Source organism: Myodes glareolus, chromosome 19, assembly GCF_982192425.1.
Source record: "Myodes glareolus chromosome 19, mMyoGla1.1, whole genome shotgun sequence".
Lineage (NCBI taxonomy): Eukaryota > Metazoa > Chordata > Mammalia > Rodentia > Cricetidae > Myodes > Myodes glareolus.
This window is the reverse complement of record NC_142044.1, coordinates 46445275-46466282: the sequence shown is the minus strand read 5'-3', so window position 1 is coordinate 46466282 and position 21008 is coordinate 46445275. Positions and strand designations below refer to the sequence as shown.

The 21008-nt window shown below is 49.9% G+C and overlaps 1 protein-coding gene across 2 annotated transcripts; it reads right to left on the bottom strand.

Moving 5' to 3' along the window:
• Positions 1-85: 85 nt before the first annotated feature.
• On the bottom strand, positions 86-20611 carry Pnpla3 (patatin like domain 3, 1-acylglycerol-3-phosphate O-acyltransferase). Of its 2 annotated transcripts, XM_048444979.3 has the most exons (9): positions 20347-20610; positions 17139-17371; positions 16701-16766; positions 15252-15461; positions 12397-12457; positions 9052-9234; positions 7358-7490; positions 3639-3743; positions 86-1920 (listed from the first exon to the last, which is right to left on the bottom strand). In XM_048444979.3, the coding sequence occupies exons 1-9, from the start codon at positions 20531-20533 to the stop codon at positions 1848-1850; spliced, it is 1251 nt and encodes a 416-aa protein (XP_048300936.1). In that variant the 5' UTR covers positions 20534-20610; the 3' UTR covers positions 86-1847. The 2 variants fall into 2 exon arrangements, with proteins under 2 accessions (XP_048300936.1, XP_085534637.1); XM_085678511.2 differs by lacking the exon at positions 86-1920 and having other exon boundaries at positions 3635-3743; positions 20347-20611.
• Positions 20612-21008: the final 397 nt, after the last annotated feature.

Sequence of the window (21008 nt, the reverse complement as noted above, 5' to 3'; positions counted from 1 at the left end):
GGAATCTAGCAGGCAGGCCTAGAGGAGAGGATGCAAACCTATACAGCCCTTTTGACTGTAGTAGGAGAGAGAAAGAGACTGGAAATGCATTTTAAAAAGATCATATTTATTGTTTTTTTCTTCCACATTGATTATGAACCTTTTCCCCTTGACAGTTGTGGGTACTTTTGATGTATGCATTCAGTCCTTCTGTGGACACACCATTTGCATAGACACCATGCTTGTCTTTTAAGAAGTGAACCAGCTTTGCTACCTGATTAGCAGGTTCAGGAAGTTGCTCCCTGGTGTTAACTTTTCCCCTCCAGGTGTTCCTGACAGTGGAGGGCTCCAAACCAGCAGAAATTGTATTTGATAGGGTGGCAGGAATAGTCTTCGCTGCCGATGAGAAGCTTCTGCCATTTCTTTGTGTTTGCTTTTGAGGCAGGGTCTCATTTAGCCAAGCATGACTTTGAACTTCTGATCCTCTTACCCTACTGCTTGAGAGCTGGAATTGCATATGTTTGCCAGTCACACCACAGTTCATATGGTGCCGAGACCGAACTCAGAGCTTCCTGCGTGCTAGACAAGCACTCAATAATTGAACTACATCCCCACTCCCGGTTTGTTTTCTCCATGAGACAGTCTTTTTTTTTTTTCTTCTGTGTAGCCTAGAAGCTTTATCTCTGAAACCACATTCTCTCCGCCAGAGTCGTCTCCTATCCAATCAGGATCGACCCTGCTAAGATTATGTGCACCAGGGTGTGAGGATTCCTCCTGAAGTGTGTGTGTGTGTGTGTGTGAACCTGGAGCTCACGAGTCACGAGGACTCCAGGAGACATGAACCTTACTGCCAATGCTCAGGAGTATGAGCAGGTCCTTGTGGCGGCTTTTTTCTATGTTCTTATCTTATGTGTGAATTACAGGAAACACATCACGCCCACAGCTGCATACATTCACCTGAGAAAGGTGGATGCTTATCCCCATTAAGGTCGGTGGAGCAGACGGGAACGGAGAGAGGCAGTGATGGCTAATGATAGTACAGAGACTTGGAGACAGTGGAGAAAACAGGCCAGATTCAAGTTGAGGGTGAGGAGGCAGAGGTCCACTGTGCTTCCTACCTGTGTTGTTTTGCCCCCACATACAAGAGATTTTAAGGTTAATTTTATTCACAGCTCACCGATCATACATGTAGCTCACTACACATTCCCTGGTGTGCTCATATAAAATTCCCTATAAAGTGTTTTACTAAGAGCCAACAGTGTTCTTGAATGTAATATGTTACCTTGTATGACCTTCAACTGGCAGGCCCGGTTCAGGGACAGCCACACCCCATCCATCACACTTCTGAACAATTTTCCTTACGAGATCGCCCAGCTTGGATTCCTGTTTCCAAACGCGCTGCCCTTGCCATCCCCACCCATGCACAGGCTGAGAGACTGGAGCTTCCTCTCCGGGTTAGCTCTCAAGCAGCAGACTTCACCCAGACCAAAAGTAGCTTCCTAAAGACCAAATCATCGTCTTTGGTGTCTATAAACTACCAATTTAGCCCAGATTCCGTGATTCTGGGGTCACAGACCTGAGGTTACGGCACAGCACCCAGGGGCAGCTGCATAGGGGCTTAGCTCCCGGACAGTGATTTCCTAGATGCCTCCAAAAGTAACAGAACCCTTCCCACTGCAAAACAGAGAATATAGTCCCCCACCACCACCACCCACCATCCAGACATTGTGCTTCTGCTGAAGGTCAGGCTGGGCTTGGGGTGGAAGGCAGGGTGGCCTCAGCTTGGGCCCCTCCTGGACCATCCCACAGGGAGAATGTCCAAGTTCATAGGAAGCCAGGAGGCCAGCAATCCACAAACAAGCAGAGCTTCACTGGGACTTGTGTAGCAAGGGGTGATGTCCACGCTTGCATGTTTGGTGCTCAGTCTTGAGTGCTCGGGATCTGAACAGAAAGAAGGAAGTAAGGTTGGAGGCCCTTCCCCAAGGCTCTCGGGTCTTCGGCACTGTAGGAGTGTGGTTAGAACTCCGCCTCTGCCCAGGTCTCCTCTCACAGATCCTCCCAGGAACCTCCCGGGATGCTGTGCACAACACTCTACCTGAGCAGTGAGTCTCCATCATCAAAGGCTTGTCAGTCCTGCTCCCCACCCCTTTCCTGCCTCCTGCCTGCGAGTCAAAGAGCCTGGCTGCAGATTCTTACTGTGAACCTCTCTCAGCCTCAGTAAGTCTAAGAGGGTCCCCTCCTCTGCCATGTGGACTGAGTCTCTTCAAAGACGTCCCCAAGCTGTCTATCTCTGGTGCTGGGGCCTGAGCTGCCTGGAAGCCCCACCACAGTTGCCCCTCTGTCCATCTGTCTGTCCATGGCATTATTTTTATTTATTTATTTTTTAATATTTATTTATTATGTATCCAATATTCTATCTGCGTCTATGCCTGCAGGCCAGAAGAGGGCACCAGATCTCATTACAGATGGTTGTGAGCCACCATGTGGTTGCTGGGAATTGAACTCAGGACCTTTGGAAGACCAAGCAATGCTCTTAACCTCTGAGCCATCTCTCCAGCCCCATGGCATTAATAACTCTTCCTATAAGCTATCCCCAGTAATCTAGCTCAGTGTCCTCTTGAACGCCTCACCACAAACCTAACAGGTGCCGGGAGGGTGGCGCCAGTCATTGAGCCACCAGCACGTACTTGGTCATTGCAGGGCTGCAACCCAGAGCCACAGCTTCTTCCTGCCTTCAGGGCTGAGGTGACAGACCCCATCCCCTAAGCCTGTGCCTTTCTCCACTGCCTGAACACCCCCAGTGGATAGCCACAGCTTCACCCACAAACAAGTCCTCAACTGAACCACGGGCTTCTTCCACAGGAACATGCTGTCCCATCAAGATGCCCTACCTCCTCCTGGACCACTTCCCATAAGTCACTGGAACTCCACACACACACACACACACACACACACACACACACACACACACACGGCAAGCTCCCCCTTTCTCATGCCAGGCTGTCCAGGAAGACCAGTGCTGCTCAGTACCCTAATCTCCCCTGTGCCCTGAGTCCATAACTCCTCTTCTTTGTTCCCACCCTCCCATTCCTCTCCCTCCACAGCCTAGGGATTCCTGGTGGACTCAGGGTCGCCCTCAGGATCCTTCTTGTCACTCTCGACACTGAGCCAGATGTTCCGAGAATGTTGCATGCGGCCTGAGCACAGACCGTGCAGTGGTTCTGGTAGGAGAGAAGGCACTCTGAGGAGACAGCTGCGCCCCTCCCTTGGGCTCTCAGACCTTTGAAACAGTTGAGGCCAAGGAACTGGGATTTCCCCAGGAGGCTCCTGCTGAGGAGAGAAGGCCTGGCCTGAACCTTGGAGGAGAGCCTGGAGCCCAGACAAGGGTAGGCAGGACCACACTGTGATTAGGACTACTTAGCATACCTCTGTTTAAACTTAAATCTCCTGTCAATTCCCCAAAGGTTAACTTGGGGAGCGGGGAGTACCTGAACCTTTTTATTTGTGAATAAATCTCCCTTCTCTGTTTTTTACTAGTACTCTAATTGTCCTGTGAGGGACAGGTGGCTGAGCCTGACTTCTTAGGGCAGTCACGACCCAAGCTCTGGGATCAACAGGGATGCCCATCCGGCCCACATACCCTAGGCCAAATTATTTACCTGGTGGAGGGGAGCAGACACGTCGTCATGCGGGCATACACCTGGGATGTTGCCCACTGTAGCCACTGGATATCATCAGGGATGTCAGGGAACCATATCACCAACCTGTGGGAAGGAAGCCATCGACACTGTGCATGTGTACTGCACATATAAACACGCATGCACTCGCGCACGCGCGCGTGCACACACACACACACACACACACACACACACACACACACGACTTCACTGTGTCAGCATGAAGATAAACCAGAAGAAAAGTCAATAAAACGCAGCCATCTCCCAACAGTAGCCTTCATCCACATGAGCCATTAGTGTCACTTCTGACCCTGATCCGATAAGCTCCCTAAGGCAGATCTAGGCTGCCACTGAACAGTGAACCTTCTAAAACCCCTAAAGCAAACCAGGCCATTCAGGGTTTCAGAAAGCCCCTGGGAATGAATGCGGAATGCCTCAGCTCTGCGGGGTCAGTCGACATAATTTCTCAAGGGTTGATGGCAAGTGCTGGCCAAGGCCTAGGCTCTCCACCGAGGCCAACTGTGCATTGCCACTACGAATCCAAGGGTAGTACCACGGGGACCAAAAACATTTGTAGGCTCTGGCAAGAGACAGGTTGCTGGTCAGTGCCAGCCCAAAGCAGGAGGCTGACTCCATAGGGGACACTGGGTCAGTAAAGCTGCCCGGGGATTTTGATGGAGAAATTAGAGGTTGGACTGGTGCAGGGGATGCACACAAGACTAGCTTGCTACGTGTCTTCCCCGGAGCAGACCTATGCAAGTGGCAGGTTTGCCATGGAGAGAAGCAGGGAGGCAGGCTGGGATACATTTATTTATTTTCAGACAGGGTGTCATTCTCTTGCCAGTCTGGCCTAGACCCCTTGGGCTTTTTAGCTTCCTAAGAAGCTGGGCAGCTACTGTGAGCGGCTGACACAACTGAGAGATTGGGTAACCTCAGCCAGACGGGAGGAAGCCAGACATTGAAGAGCAGCGGTAGAACCGTGAAACTTGGTGGCTTATGCAAGCATCCAGGAAGGGCAGTAGGGTCGTCCAGGGAGAGCCTGTCTCCTGCAGCAGTGAGCTGGATCAGCACTAGCCACGGCCTGGAAGCTGTGCTAGTGACCATAAAATAAGAACATGGATGGGAGGTGGTGAATCATGCCTGACACCCTGCATGCACATGAGAGGTTGAGGCAGGAGGTTTGACTTGAGTTTAAGGTCAGTCTGGTCTACACCGTAAGTTCCAGGTCAGCTTGGGTTACGGAGTTAAAATTCTGGCTCAGAAGTGTGGACACATGGGGCAGAGAGATGGTTCACAGGGTGAAGATGATTTTGGCCCTGACACCTGGAGTTTGATTTCCAGGACCCACAAATGGAAGGAGAGAACCAACTTCAAAAAGTTGCCCTTTGACCCCCACACACAGGCTATGACCCTCATGAGTGCTCGCACAGATACACACAGTCAATGCATAAGACAATAAAACATGCAAAAATACCCCCAACATATAGATACCCCACTCCCACATACACTTGCACTTACAGACACAGACACACCCCTCCATACCCTTTTCCCAACACCACACACACACACACACACACACACACACACACACACACACACCAAGAAGAGAATGCCCACATAAAAGAACAGGAAGGAAGGACCAGCCAGAGTTTAGAAGTTCATCTATGCTGCTAATGTTAATCCACAGAGAATGCTGGACAGTGGTGGTGCACATCTTTAATCCCAGCACTCAGGTGGCAAACACAGCAGATCTCTGAGTTCAAGGCCAGCTAGTGTACAGAATAAGTTCCAGGACAGTCAGGGCTACACAGAGAAACTCTGTTTCAAAAAACCAAACCAAACAAAAAATAACCTAGAGAATGGGACTGGAAGGTATATTTGAGAAGACTTCAGCTTGGAGGCAAAAAGTCAAAAATTTGAAAAATGTAAAAAAGAGAAGGTTCTCAAGGCCAGAATCCAGCCAGAGGCAAAGCTCTCACAGAGCTGCAGGAAAAGGGGAGAAATGGCCATGAAAAAGGACTTACAGACACAATTGCAGATGGCCCAGTCCCCAAACCACAGAAGAGACAGGCTTTGGCTGAGGAAGTGACAGTCTGTGACGTGAAAGACTAGCCAAGGAGGGGCAGAAGGACCAAAAGCCACTCAGCCACAGAGAGGAGAACTAGGTGGAAGTGGACTCCTCTGAGCAATCCCAGGAAAGCCTGGTGTAGGTCTCAGAGGACAGACTCTGTGCCTGCAGGTCTCTCTGTGAGCAGCTGCCCAGCAGTCAGACGCAGAAAACAGGTGAGGTTCTGGGAAGCCAGCAGAACACTCTCCTTAGGGATTCAGTAAGGCTCCGCTCCAGCAAAGCAAAGCAAAGGAGAATGCCGACAAAAAGAGACCAGGCCCAGCTGGGGTGGTGCACACCTTTAATCCCAGCACTCAGAGGGCAGAGGCAGGAGGAGCTCTGAGTTCAAGGTCAGCCTGGTCTGCAAGCCAAGGCACCAGTTCAGGTGAGACAGGACAAGGACACTAGGGGAGGGCCAAGGCAAATGGCACAGCCAGAACCTCCAGATGACACGCCTGTCCCCCCTCCTCTTCCTCCCTTTCTCCTCCCTCTCCTTTCCTCCTTCCTCCTGCCTCATGGGACTGGGACTGGGAAATTGAACCTTGCTAACTGTCCACTCCACCACTGAGCTACATGCCCAATAACACTCAGTTTTGGGGACAGGGTCTCTACATGTACCCCAAGCTAGCCTTAACTAACTCTGTGGCCCAGGGTGGTTTTGAACTACGGATCTTCCTGCCTCAGCCTCTATTCAGAGTACTGGGACCACAGGTGTGTACCACCATGCCCAGTATAAAAATCTGAAACATTCTAGCATTGGCATGATGCTCAAAACGTTTCTGATTTTTTTTTTTTACCTGTTTGAACTTGCTTAACTATAAGCCTATGCAGATACCCAGAATTCTAAAGCAACAACAAAAAAATCCAAACCCTCGATGGATAAGGAATGTCAAACTCTTGGGTAAGGGATGTCAATTTAGCAACAAATTACTGCTGCCAGCTGGACATGTGAGCACACGCCACACACAGGACCTCACTGGGCCTCCTGATCATCCTCTTCCCCAGACAGTTTCATCTCTTCCTATTTCTTCAGCAGTAAGCTGAAGTACAGAGGGGTACATTCATTCGTCCAGGGCCACACAGCTGTGAAAAGGGGTGCAGCCAAGCACTAAACCAGGACAGTCTGATAATGAGCCGAGCTGCCTCTTCGCTGTGCTGTTTGAATGGGAGCCCCATTCCCAAGTTCCAGGACCACCTCATCTCTGTCTCCTAACAGCTGACTGACTCACACCATCCAACCATGACCAGAGGGGAATGGGGCTCTCGACTCAATACTGTTTGCGTGTGATTCTATAGACAGGCCCAACGACAGCAAGGATCTGTTTCTAGACCTGGCCTTCCTACTCACCAGCTCAGTGGCTGCAGTGTTGTGGCCTCGACCTCTCCCTACCTCAGTTTCCCCAGGGAATCATGAGTGGCTGAACCAGGGACTAGTTAAGGCCATTGCCAGCTCCAGGAGCCTCCAGAACTTACGCCATGTTACAGATACCCATGACTGGAGGTAAGAAGGCCTCTCCCAGGGGCTCCATCTTGTAACCCATACAGCCAGCCTGGGCCAAAGCTGCTGTCAGCCACACCATGCCACGATGCTTACCTGTGGACCACAGCGATGGCCAACTCCACGGGCAGAGTGCAGGGCAGCATGAGGTACGACAGTATCCTGATGGGCAGGAGGTTGCAGGCTTTGCTCAGATAGCCGTCCCTGTCCTTAATCGCCTCGCTCACAGCTGAAAACGGCAATTTGGAACCTCCTATCTGTATGGCTCCTGAGAATACCAGCATTCAAGCCCCTCTCTCTGTAGGGGTCAGACCCGCTTTGAAACAGAGGAAGCCTGGAGCCTAAGGACTGGCAGTGGCTCAGATGGGACACACTGAGGTTTGTGAGCCATGCCTCTCATAGCAAAGGTGATGCAAAGGTCGAACTCTAGCCAAGTCTGGTGGTTCAGGCTTCTAATCCCAACACTTGGGAAGCTGAAGCAGGAGGATTTCAAATTTGAGGCCAGTATGGGCTACACAGTGAGATGGTCTCAGAGAGAAAAGAACAAATGGAAGAACCCCATCTCTCCCTCCCCCTCCCCTCTGCTGGCCCATATTTAGGCCTAAGGCTCTCTCATGTTTCCAGATGAGGGTGCACACAGCTTTCAGCCACCCTTAGCCACACTCCACCCCTCAGCTGCCGGTAGCGTTACCCTTTATCCCCTGATGACCTCCTGACACCTCCCACTGAACAGCTACTGCCTGGAGGGCAGACACTGGGTTCAGTTCATGCCTGAGCCTCTCCTGGGCCTGGTTGGAAGCTGTCTGTGGACTAGGCTGTCTGACTTGGCAGATCAGACCATGGTCACATGCTACAGTTACCCTGCCACTCCTATAAACAACAAGCGCTGACTCCTCACAGATTTGGATACTGGAAGACAAAGTGTTAGCTTCAGCAGACACTGGTGTGTGGTGAGAGCCAGGTCATAGATCATTGCAGGCCAAAGGACTGGAGGGTATTTACTGGCCTTCTTTCCAGCACCAATCTCATTTGGAAGGCTCTGCCCTCAGGAGTGGTCCCAGTGCTTGCCTCCCAATACCATCCCCTTGGGAGCTTGGATTTCAGGATGAGAGTCATTTTTGTTCTTGAGCTAAGGTCTCATGTAGCCCAGGCTGATTCAGAGCTCACTATGTAGCCAAGGCTTGTCCTGAACTCCTGAGTCACCTGGCTTCACCTCTTAAGGACAATACCATATTAGGTTGTCAGCATAGGAATTTTGAGGGACACAAACATTTAGAACATGTCATTGTCTACTCAGCAGCCAATGACAATGACATAAAATATATCACATGGTGGCAAAAAAAATGGTGGCTGAGCTAAGCTAAAAAGGGAGCTAAGGAGAGACAAGTAGACAGGTGGACAGCAGGGACCCTAAAGGCCTTCTGAATGAAGAGTTGGGAGACAGGCTGGACCCCAGGTCCTTTCTCATATCCACGGCCCTGATCAGAGCTGGAACGAGGAGGGAGGCAGCCTGGCAGGGTGGGCCTGGGCCTGGCTGATGGGCTGGAACCCATGTGAGTAACCTGGGCTCAACTGGATCAGCATTCCTCCTGGTCATGAATTCTAGGTACAGGGATAGGTGGCAGTGGCTAGTTTGTGCAGTAAGGACATCTCTATGATGTCCCTATGGCCTGTCCCCAGAGGCTTCTTGCTGAAGAAATGTCACCTTTTCCCGTCACACACAGCAAGCAACCCAGTTGCATACACTGTCTGGCATGCTCTGGTCTCATCCTGCCCCAGTACAACAGTACCTGTGCTGAGCTTGGGGGACAGGGTCTCCTTGATGCTGTCATCCCAGGGCACAGCTGTAAGGCACAGGTTGACTGGCAGCTGGTCCCCCACAAGGTTGCTGTTTTCTGGGCAGAGATGCGTGGCTTCTGGCTCCATCTCCTCTGAGGATAGACTCAGGCTGGGCTGTGGCCCATTACAGATGCCTGCAAAGAACATGGAAATAGGCACGAGGGCAGAGATGAGAGGCAGTCGTCACCCACCAGCCACACTCAGCCCCAGATGGCAGGGGAGGTGAGCCAGCACAGCAACGTCATGCCTGCTACCACCCAACACAAGGCGTGGATTAAGGTGGACACATCAGAGCTAGCAGTGCCGTGCGTGCAGCCGGGCAGATGGGAGTGTAGTCCCTGCCTCGCATGCTCGCTCACGCTCTAGCTATGTGGGATTCTCTCTGCTTCAGAGCCAAACACTACAGGGAAGAAATAACTCTTCTCCCACAGGCTGGGCACTTTAAATTCCAGGCCCTGAATGACACACATGAATGACACACATGAATGACACAGTGGCCATTCAACAGCTATGAGAATCATCAATTCCATGTCGCCTGAGGAATCACAAGCACAGACACCCATCCAAAGTCACACGGCCACTACTTGGCAGAGCCAGTCTGGTGTCTAAGATGACAGCCTTCCACCACATGACTTCCAAGTACTGAGAGGCAGGCAGAGCCATATCAAATCCTGGTCTGTCTTTCTCCCTCTCTCATGCTTTTTGTCCCATTCCTTTGAGTCAAGGTCTCACTATATATCAAGCAATAATTACAGTTACAATATTTATATCTACCTTATCCTTTATCATAACTAAGGAAAACTATAATTATAAGTTCTTCAACTCCATCAAAGACTCCAGAAGGACATAATATTACCTAAGTAAACAGGAAGTGTATTGTAAGCAACTTCCAAAACTCTAGAATTGACAGAGATATCTTGCTGCCTGGACAGTCACCCAAAGTACAGGCCCATAGTGTCCAGCAGACTTTTGCATGAAGCAGGAAATTTCAAAGACAGTGCCACCTATATTGGCAGTTTGTCAGTCACTTTCTTCTGTGTCCTGTAGAATGTTTAGCAGACTCTTTCATGGAGCAAGAACCCCCAAAGGATCATCTCACCTTTAGGCAAGTTCAGCATTCATTTCTCTATGGGTCCTACATGTCCAGTTCATCTAACTGGACAAACTCCATAAGGAGCCTCTTCGATGCCCATTTTCCTCTTAAAGTAATTAGTGCTGTCAGGAGCAGATGTATCTCATTGTCCTCAAAAGTACTAAGTTCTTAAAACATTTTAACTGTCATATTCTGTAGTCTTTGAAAGGTTTGAAGAATGCCTATCCATCTGAAATACATCTCTGTACATCTAGAAAATCTAACTAACATACTACTAAGCTTGACTATTATAGATGATTATCTATTAACCTATATTTCTTAACTATACATTACATTTTTAAATTAGCTGGACAAACATAATACCTTAATCAAGAGCAGAAATACATATGCACAGTATAACAAAATTGACCTTAAATTTGTATCAATAAACCAAAATCCATGCCAATACAAATCTCTATAGCAAGCCCAGGCTGGCCTTGACATTGAACTCCTCTTGTCCTAGCCTCCTAAGCCCTGGGACTGTAGGTCTTTGCCAACAGCCTAACTGAGAAGCAACACCTTGAAGGGCTTTTTTTTTAAAATTGGAAACAGATCATCATCTTCCTATCCCAAGATGAAGTGGCATTTTGAACAAAGTAGCCAACCCCTTGTGAGTGTGCATGTCTGTGTGTACATGTATCTGCGTGAAGTACTGGGTGTTTCACTATACTGCCACCCTTCTCCGACTTGCCCCTCTCTTGCTTTAGGGGTCCTCAGTGGCTCCTTGTTGTTGTGGGTACCAGCTGCTCCCAAGTCCACAGGTCACTCTTCTTGTGCCCTCTTTGTCCATCTTCCAGCCCCCACCCTGTGCCACTCCAGCCACATGGGCATTCATTTGCCATCTCTGGGACACACAGACCTTGACTCCGACTCCCAAGCTTTCCCGTTCCTCAAGGGCCTACGTTCTCCAGGACATCCTTGTTCATTCCCTGACGATTCCTCAGTTAGCCTAAAGCCTAACTCTTCTCACCGTTCACCATGGCCTTCCACATGCCCATTCCACCTCCTCATAAGGCTGTGGAGGCTCCTGGTCATGGCCCTGTGGCCTTCTGAGTGAAAGAGCACATATCTGTCCTTACAAAAGTGCCATCTCCTCTGTCTCCATAAATGTACTTTAAACCCATACACTCTAGGCAAATGTTCTACCAACTTTCTTTTTCTCTCTCTTTTTTTTCTTCTCCCCTCCCTTCTCTTCCTGATGGGCTTGGAGGCTGAACCCAGTAACTTCTATCTGCTAGGCAAGCAACAATGGCACTGAGCCACAGCCACAGCCTTTTTCTTTCTTTCTTAAAATTTATTTCCTGCCAGGCAGTAATGGTACACGACTTTAATCCCAGCACTCGGGAGGCAGAGGCAGGCGAATCTCTGTGAGTTCAAGGCCAGCCTGGTCTACAGAGAGTTCCAGGACTGGCTCCATAGCTACTGAGAAACCCTGTCTCAAAAAAACCAATAAATAAATAAATACAAATTCTTTCTTATATTTCTTGAAACAGGGCCTCACTAAGTGGCCCAGGCTGGTCTTGAACTCATTTGGCAAACAGGCTAGGTCTTGAACTGTAATCCCCCTGTCTTAACCTCCTGAGTAGGTGAGATGACAGGTCGATGTTACTAGGCCCAGTTTATGACAGGGCACGTGTTCTTTTTTTAAAGAAAGACCAGCTTTCCTTACTGTGTGACCGTGGAATGTTCCTGTGTAAACTAAGATAGTCTTGATGTCAAAATGTCATTCCACTGTGTGACTACATATCCATGGTCACCCAGGTGCACTTGGATGACTCAAGTACAGGTGCCTGCTAAGAAGAAGACTCATCCAGGGGGCGGGACCCATAATGGCCTGGGGACCAGAAACTGATGGCCTCATATGGAAACTGCTCCCAAACCATGTCAAACCTGAGCCCATGATGCAAAAGACTCACAAAAGGGCACAATGGGAAAGAAAGGAGCTGCCTGCAGAGAAGGGGCCCTATGGTGGGGTCAGGCTGCCCAGGTTCGAATCCCAGCTCTGCCTCAGGATGTCTGCCTGTGATCTGCTGGTCTCTCCCCTCCAGCCTGCATCCTGTCCCACAGGGCTGAGAGAGAGGTGGGCAGAGCGAGACGCCGGGGAAAGCCATGAGGATGGGTGACAGAGCTGAGGGACTCTAAAGTCACCCCAGCCAGGACCTACCGTTCTCAGCCAGGAACCGGAAGGCGTCCAGGTAGCCTTGAAAGCACAGCTCTCCCGTCACCTGTGAGCAAATCAGGCAGGTGAACAACAGGGACCATGACTGCCATGCTTAGAGGGTCCCTGAGAAGGTCCGGCTGACTCTGTGCTTGGTGCGGGAGAATTGTCTGTATTCTGTCAATCATGTATTTTAATAAAATGCTCATTGGCCAGGCAGGAAGTATAGGTGGGTCAACCAGACAGGAAGTAGAGGCAGGGCGATGAGAACAGGAATATTCTGGGAAGCAGGAAGCTCCCTCTGCCAGTTCTGCCCAGACCACCGGAGAGGAAAGATGTAAGCTGCCCCGCTGGGAAAGGTATTGAGTCATCTGCTAACGTAGATAAGGATAATGGGGTAACATAAGTTATAAGAGCTAATAAGTAGCCTGACCTAATGGGCCAATCAGCTTTATAACTTATAGAGATCTCTGTGTGATTGATTTTCTCTGGGACTTGCCGGCTGTGGGGTACTGGGCGGGAACAGAAACCCCAACAAGCCGGCCCTCATGTTACATGTGCTTCCCTAGGTCTCAGTGCCAATGTTCTCTCCACAGAGACTCTGCCAGCAGGAGCTGTGTTTCAGGCAGGTTGGGGCTGGGGCTAAGCCATCACTCTAGCCAACACGGTACTACCCTAAGTGTCCCTGGACAGTCATGGCTGAGAATCATGCTTGGTGAGCAATGTGGGTACATGCAGCCTGGTTCTCTCCAGAGACCTGCGGTTGCTGCACTCAAACACCAGTCAAAAAAAGGGGCTATGAGTGTGGTGGTTCCTTACCAGGATGAAAATCAGAATCACGTTAGGAACCAAAATGAAAACAAATTCCTGATTGGGGGTGTGACTCAGCAGTGTAGTTCTTGCCCAGAACCCACCAGTGAGGGTGAGGGTCAGAAGGCATGGCTCAGTTGTGAGACCTTGCCCGCCCATAATCCAACAGTGAGGGTTGGGGGGGACGTGGCTCAGTGCAGTGATCCTTGCCTGGCTTCCATCCTCAGCATCACACAAAAAAAAGAAAACCCAAATGTCTGGGTCAGTGTCCCTGCTTCATTTTAAAATTCTCTCTCTCTCTCTCTCTCTCTCTCTCTCTCTCTCTCTTTCTTTGTCTGTGTGTGTGTGTGTGTGTGTGTGTGTGTGTGTGTGTGTGTGTGTCCGTGTGTGCATATAGATGTCAGGGGACAATTTATAGGAGTTGGTTCTTTCTCTTGCCATATGGATTTCCAGGAATGAATCCAGTCTTCATGCTTGGCAGCAATTGCCTTTACACACTGGGTCATCTTGAGGTCCCAGGGTTTTGTTTTGTTTTTTTGGGTTTTTTGTTTGTTTGTTTTTGAGGCAGGGTCTCTCTCTGTAGCTCTGGAGGTTTTAGAATTCCATACATAGGCCAAGCAGGACTTAAACTCACAGAGATTCACCTGCTTCTGCCTCCTGAGAGCTGGGATTAATGGGGGTCATCACCATGCCTTGCTTGTGAGTCGTTTTCAAGATTCATTTTTAGTTTTTAATTATTTATGTAGGTATGTTCATGTGATACAAATGCTTACAGAAACCAGAGGCATTGGGTTCCCTGGCGCTAGAGTTACAGGCAGTTGTGTGCCTGATGTGAGTGTCAGGAACTAATTTTAGGTCCTCCACGAGAACCACAAATGTTCTTCACCTCTAGGCCATTCTCTCCAGTCCTCTTCTTTTCTTTAAAGGAAGGGTCTTTTTAGGTATCCCAGATTAATCTCAAGGTCTCCACCCTCCTGACCCAGTTTCCTGGGATACAGGTATGTACCACACCACCAACCCTACTGTGGGTATTACCAATTGTCAACTTGAGAGAATCCAGAGTGACCTAGGAGATGGGCCTCTGAGTATGTCTGTGGGTTTTTTTTTAAGATTTATTTATTTATTATGTATACAGTGTTCTGCCTGCATGTGTCCCTGCAGGCCAGAAGATATCATTATAGATGGTTGTGAGGCACCATGTGGTTGCTGGGAATTGAAATCAGGACCTCTGGAAGGTTTACAGTGACTGTGTTAATTGGGGTAGAAAGGCACGCCCACTGTGGGTGGCACCACTCCCTAGGCTAGAATCCTAGATTTTATAAGTGGAAAGGAAGCTGGGCAGCAGCACACATTCATCACTAGAAATGGGTTAAATTACTATAAGAGTTAGCCAATAAGAAGCTAGAGCTGCCTGGCGGTGGTGGTGCACGCCTTTAATCCCAGCACTCGGGAGGCAGAGGCAGGCAAATCTCTGTGAGTTCGAGGCCAGCCTGGTCATGAGAGCTAGTTCCAGGACAGGCTCCAAAGCTACAGAGAAACGTTGTCTCAAAAAAACAAAAAAGAAGCTAGAGCTAATGGGCCAAGCAGTGATTTAATTAATACAATTTCTGTGTGATTATTCTGGTTCTGGGCAGCCAGGATGAACAAGTGGTTCCTTGCAACAGCTCTGTTTCCTGATTGGGGGACTTGATGTGAACGACTGCTTTAAGATGCTGCCGCATGACTTCCAGAATAAATTGTTTCAGAAAAGCTGCTCTTGTCAGGATTTTTTTTTTAAATCACAATGACAGAAAAAAAAAAAAAACCTTAGACATCATCCCCACCCCTGACATTTTAGACCCCAATTCCTGGAAGTGGAGCCTGAACTCTGGGTCAATCCATGTGATCCCCAGTGGATGCTGTCATCAGAAGGAATGACCAACCAACTCTAGGACAACAACCTTTCTGAGTCACCGTCATGGCCTAGTCTAGTCCTGTTTGCTCGTGGAGGGACTAACAGGGGCCCCCAGCTACCTGGGAAGCAGAGAGCAGCACCCTATCACCCTACTCACCTTGAGATCAGGCGGGAAGAGTGCTCTGGTCAGCAGGTGGAGGTTCCTGGCACAGAGGCGGAGACTGAGGTTGGTGACATTCACCTGGAAGAAGTTGGTGGACTTGACTTTGGGACAGATGTCATGCTCGCCATAGAAAGGGGACACCGTGATGGTGGTTTTGGCATCCAACAGGGGGACATTGTCACTCACTCCTCCATCCACGTACCGCTGTAAGGAAGAGGGAAGAGATAATGCTGTTTTCTGAGACACTGCAGCCGAGATGGTGGCCTAGGAATCACTTTTTCAGTGGCTTCTTACTGGCTTTCAAGGTTGCTGTGTACTGTTGCATAGGATGTCCACTATGCAAAAGTGCCAGCAGAGAGACACGTGGAGATGGGAATCCACCCCGTGTTGTGCTTGGCAAGTCCTAAGGCCAGGTGGATACCCACAGGTGAGTTGCTATACCGCGTATAAAGGGGCTATATAAACTAGGGGTGCTATATGTCTTGGGGATAGAGCGCGAAATGAACCCTTCCTCAAAGGAGACACATGGCCACAAGTTCAAATCCAGACTCCCTTTGCTGCTTAAGAGATCTAGATCAAGGCATTTAATCGAGCCTGTTTTCCTGTAACACTTTTCTTTTGGGGAGAGGGGAGGAGCCTTGAACTCACGTTCCTCCCGCCTCAGTCTCCTGATTGCTGGGATTACCTATGTAAGTCACCGTGCTCATGACAGTTTTAGGTAGCTACAGCTGGCCTTGAACTCCTGACCTCCTTTCTGGGGAAAAGCATTCTAGAAAGTCAGGGGACATCACCAAGATGCCCTTGGGTCCCTCCCTTTCACTTAGTTCTGAGAGGATCATATGCCTCCGTTATGTCACAAGACGACTGGGGACCAATATCAGGATCTAAGATGTGCTTAATGGCTGAGGTCCCTAGTAACCCAGTCCTGGGCTATGCCCAAAAAGGACACACATGTGGTAATACACCAAAAAAAAAAAAAAAAAAAAAAGTAGATTTTTTTTTTCCTCTCTTGGGTGTAGTGGCACCTGCCTTTCAGTCCCAGTACTTAGGAGGATTCTAGCCAAAATTCCACACTTATACCCTGTCTAAAAGGTTAGAAAGATGAAACGCAGAGCCATCCTATATTCCCCCTGCAAACCAACTACCTTCAAGAGTAATTTAATTCCTAAGCATCTTACACTTTAATTAGGACACCAAGAGGATCCCCACGGTGCTCAAGAGCAGATTAAGGGAGCCAGGCCAGTGTATCCAGCAGACGGCAGACAGGGAGGTGAAAGGCACTCCTGGGGTGTGAGTCTGGCTCAATCCTATGGGAACGCCTGGGATGGATTCTGTCCTCCAGGCTGAAGATCCCAGATCCGCAGTTAGATACGGTCATGGGTGCAAAGGAGGCCTCCAACACTCAGATGCACCCCCACTGCGACCCCCCCTATATACACTTACCTCTCCTCGGAAGGAAGGGGGGATTAGACCAGAGAAGAAAGGGATGAAGCAGGAGCACAGCAGGGCCTGTGAGGACAAAGGGGCATGGCAGTCACAGGGCCAGCACCTCCCTGTGCCCTTCTTTACCCCCCCAGTGACAGCACAGGTGAGAGGCTCGCTGCACACAATAGGTTTTTCAACACCTGGGTGAATGATTGCCACTCACACTTGTATTTGTATTTGTATAGCAATACCAGCTCCTAGAACCCTTTGCCCCGCACACTTCAATCTCTGTCCTTGACCCCAGACCGACCACACTGTTGACTCAGTGGCAGAAGGGGCTGAACCATCCAAATCACCTGATGAACAACGTTCGTATGGCCCCAGTCCAGTGAGCCAACAGTCCTGTACTGCCTTTTCTCTTGACCACACCCAGAGAGGCAAAGGACTTATACTTACATCCACGACTTCATCTTTGGAATGGAAATCAGACACAAGGACATTCTCCCCATCCGACACCCTGGTGAGCGAGATGCAAGCCCTGCCAGAAATGATCTGGTGGACATTGTCCGGGAGGGTCTCCCGGAGTCCATCTCGGATACACTTGTTAATGTTGAAGGAGGGATGGAGGGAGCCGATGCTGCGGCTCCTGGCTTTCCGCACAAGGTCCATGAGGGTCTCTATGACGTGATCTAGGAACGGGAGTCAAACACACAGAACAGGATGCCACATTGGAGACCAGAAACCACACAGAACTCCCGGACTGTGACTGGTCCCAATTAAGATACCATAAAACACACCCTGTATTTAGGTCATACTGAGCACATTGGAGGAGGCTACATTTCAGAGGTTTACTAGGTGACATTATCTCTTTAACAGTGGTTTACAGCCATTTACAAAGTGATAATATTCTGGGTATGGCTCAAAAAATTCAGTTTCGCCCTTGCCTGACTTTATTCAATGAAGCAACTGAGGAATATAAAATGACCTGAATGGTGTGTGGTGTATATTCCATGGACAGTGCTGAGCTAGGCCTTCCAGTGGCCCATGTATGTGAGAACTTCTACCTGTGTGTCCATAAAGTCACAAGCCACCAACACATCAGCACCCCAACCTTGGTACAAACGGACTGAACATTAGTGGGTACAGAAGGAATAATGCAGGCCTGGACCTAAATGTTATCCTCAATTCCACCCCTTACTGAGAAAAGCACTCTGCCACCTGTCTATCCCTCAGATGACCTTTTAAAATATTTAAAGATTAGCCGGGCAGTGGTGGCACACATCTTTAATCCCAGCACTCGGGAGGCAGAGGCAGGCAGATCTCTGTGAGTTCCAGACCGGCCTGCTCTACAAGAGCTAGTTCCAGGACAGGCTCCAAAGCTACAGAGAAACCCTGTCTCAAAAAACCAAAGAAAGAAAAAAAATTTAAAGATTAATTTATTTATATGTGCGAGCATGCATGAGCTTATGTGCACATGTGTGCAGGAGTCCACAGAGGCCAGAAGAGAGTGTCACGTTCCCAGGGCCTAGAGTTACATACAGGTGGCTGTATATTGCAAAGTGCATGCTGGGGACTGGACCTGAGTCCTTTGCAAGAGCAGTAAGTGATCTTAACCACTGAGCCGTCTCTCCAGCCACTAGACTGCCCTTTTTAACAAAAGTAAACTTTACTCGCTTTTGGAAACAGAAAAGATTGAGTAAAATAGCATCTATAAAATGCTCACCTCAGAAAAGGCTGCTTAAGTGGCTAGTCTCTCCATGGAAGCCTCTAAGCCCAGAATTCCCAGATTACACAGTGGGTGCATGGTGTATTCATGCTTCATCTGCCCTCACTCTCCAGCCCAGTGCCCTCTGGCCAATCCACTCTATCCTGGAACCATGACCACCTCTTCTAGCCCCAAGCAGCACAAATACTGAACTCCACAGAGACAGACATATCCCAGCCTGTCCTGATCCAACTCTAATCCTGACCCCCTTGCAGAGCCTGGCTCGAGAGTGAACTTACACACTACTGGCAGATCCTACCACCTCCTCTGCCAAGTCTAGCCAACACTCAGTTGCCCCAAGGGCCTGTGCCTGTCACAGCCCTGGGCAGTGTACCTCAGCAGCCCCCACCAGAGGTAACCTGTACCTCTGGCCTCTCCGTGACCTGATAGGACAGCCATAGACTGTCCCTGTTAACACCATCGTACCAGTGGTTCTCAGCCATCCTTAATGCTGCAAACTTTTAATACCGTTCCTCATGTTGTGGTGACCCCAAACCATAAAATTATTTCCTTTGCTACTTCATAACTGTAGTTTTGCTGTTATAAATTATAATGGAAGTATTTGTATTTTCTGATGGTCTTAGGCGACCCCTGTGAAATCAGTTTGATCCCCCCAAGGGGTTGCACCCACAGTTTGAGAAACACTGCTCTATATGAAAGTGGCTATACTTTAGATTCCTGGGGTCAATGCATTTAAACCTTGTCTCAATAATCATCCACTCATACAGGGGTCCAGAGGCCTCCATGTAAGAAGTGCCTTTGGTCAGTGCTGAAGCCCAGTGCAATGGCCATTAGGCTGGTCAAGCTTTCCCAGAGGCCACTCTCTCTGACCCTTGCTCCTGTCTCCCTCGCGCTGGGGAAGACAGCAAGCAGGCACACAGCCAGATGAGCTTGTCTTCTAATCCCTGAGTCCCATCAGCTCAGGGTCTGCTCACTGATTCTATCCAATGACAGAGCTCCGCTCACCAGCAGGGGCTTTCATGTGTCTGCCAAAGTCACTCCCGGCTGCCTGCGGCCAGCTGAACAAAGAGTAAAGCATTAAAGAGGCCCCGATCAATGAGGGTTGATAAGGGGCATTATCATGTTGCCTGGGGACCTTTGGGTGTCAGCAGCTCCCCCCCCCCGGGGGGGCACTTAGCCAGGCCCTGCCCACAACCTCAAAAGCATTCAGCTGTGACACTGGGAAGGGCGTCGCATCCTAATAGTTTGGGGGGTGAGAGAAGTAAACTCACCTTCTCTTGCGCATGGATGTGTGCATGGACAAATGTTTAATTAGGCCAAGATTCAAATGCCCACGATGTCACTGCCAGTGACATCGATCTGGGAGGGGCGGCTTGGCCCAGGTCAGTGAAGACAGAAGAGGGTGGAACTAGGTCTGTCTGGGAATCCATTCCAATCTCTAGGGAGGGTTCCAAATACTTTCCTAAACCACGCACCCCATCCCTAGCAGCCACCTCTCAAGGCGACCAGAGGGCTGAACTGCCACCAAAGGTGTTCAAGTCTGGGTACCTTCTGTCCCCCTGGCAGCACCCACCATGGTACATTAGCCAGAGACACACACAGGACAAACCCTCCGCGTCCCTGATGACAGGGACCAGAGGACCCCGCCCCCTGCATTGATACCTGCACCTTGTTCTCTCCTGATCCGGAAGGCCCAGATGGCAGGACCCGGGAGCAGGACCCATTTCAAACCAGGGCACCGGAGCGGGAAGAAGATGCTCAAGCGTCTCTGATGCCTAGCGCGCCCGCTGCCCCCCCCGCCCTCGGAAATCCCACGCCGGGCTCCACGGCACCGGGAAGGATGAGAGCTATCTGAACCGGTTCCCCGGAAGGTGTCACCTATTCCCCAGGTGGAGAGCCCCTCCCCGCACGGGGCCTGGGTGGTGGCCGTGAACGCACCAAGAGGGAGACTGCATAAGAAGGTGACCACGTGCAGTGCACCGGCCGAGCAACCGAAGAAGGTGCGTGCATCGCGGAGGAGGTGCGGGGCTCGCTCGCTCAGACACAGCGTGGCCCCGACGTGGTAGAAGCCCAGGAAACCGCAGCCGGCGAACGACAGGCTCCAGCCGCGCTCTGGGTCGTACATGGTGCTCGGCGCTCAGGGTGGCGCTGCATGCAGCTCAGCCTCAGCTCCGCTCCCTGTTTGCGGCTCTGAGCCTAGGGAGCGGCAGCAACTCGGGCAGTCCTTGGATGACGTCACCATATGTCCCGCCCCACTCAGACCATGCAAATAAGCCAGAGGGAGGCCCAATGGGCTTACAGGACTCCTGCTCCGCCTCCGCCCTCGTGGGCTTCCCCAAACCCTAGGCTTGGGTGCTGGCTGGACAGAAGTGGCTCTTTTCATTCTCTTTCTTTAAGGTCCTGAATGGCATGCTGGGACACTCTCTCCTTTCCTTTATTACAAGGGAGATGCCACTATCTAAAAAGGAATTATTGTTTCCTTTATTTTCTTGCAGGTTTTCTGTTTTTGCAGTTATTTATTTTGCTTTCTGTACGTTTTCAATTCATAGAGAGAGGTAGGAGATTTTGTTTCTTTGTTAAAAAGATACTAAGGGTTTTTT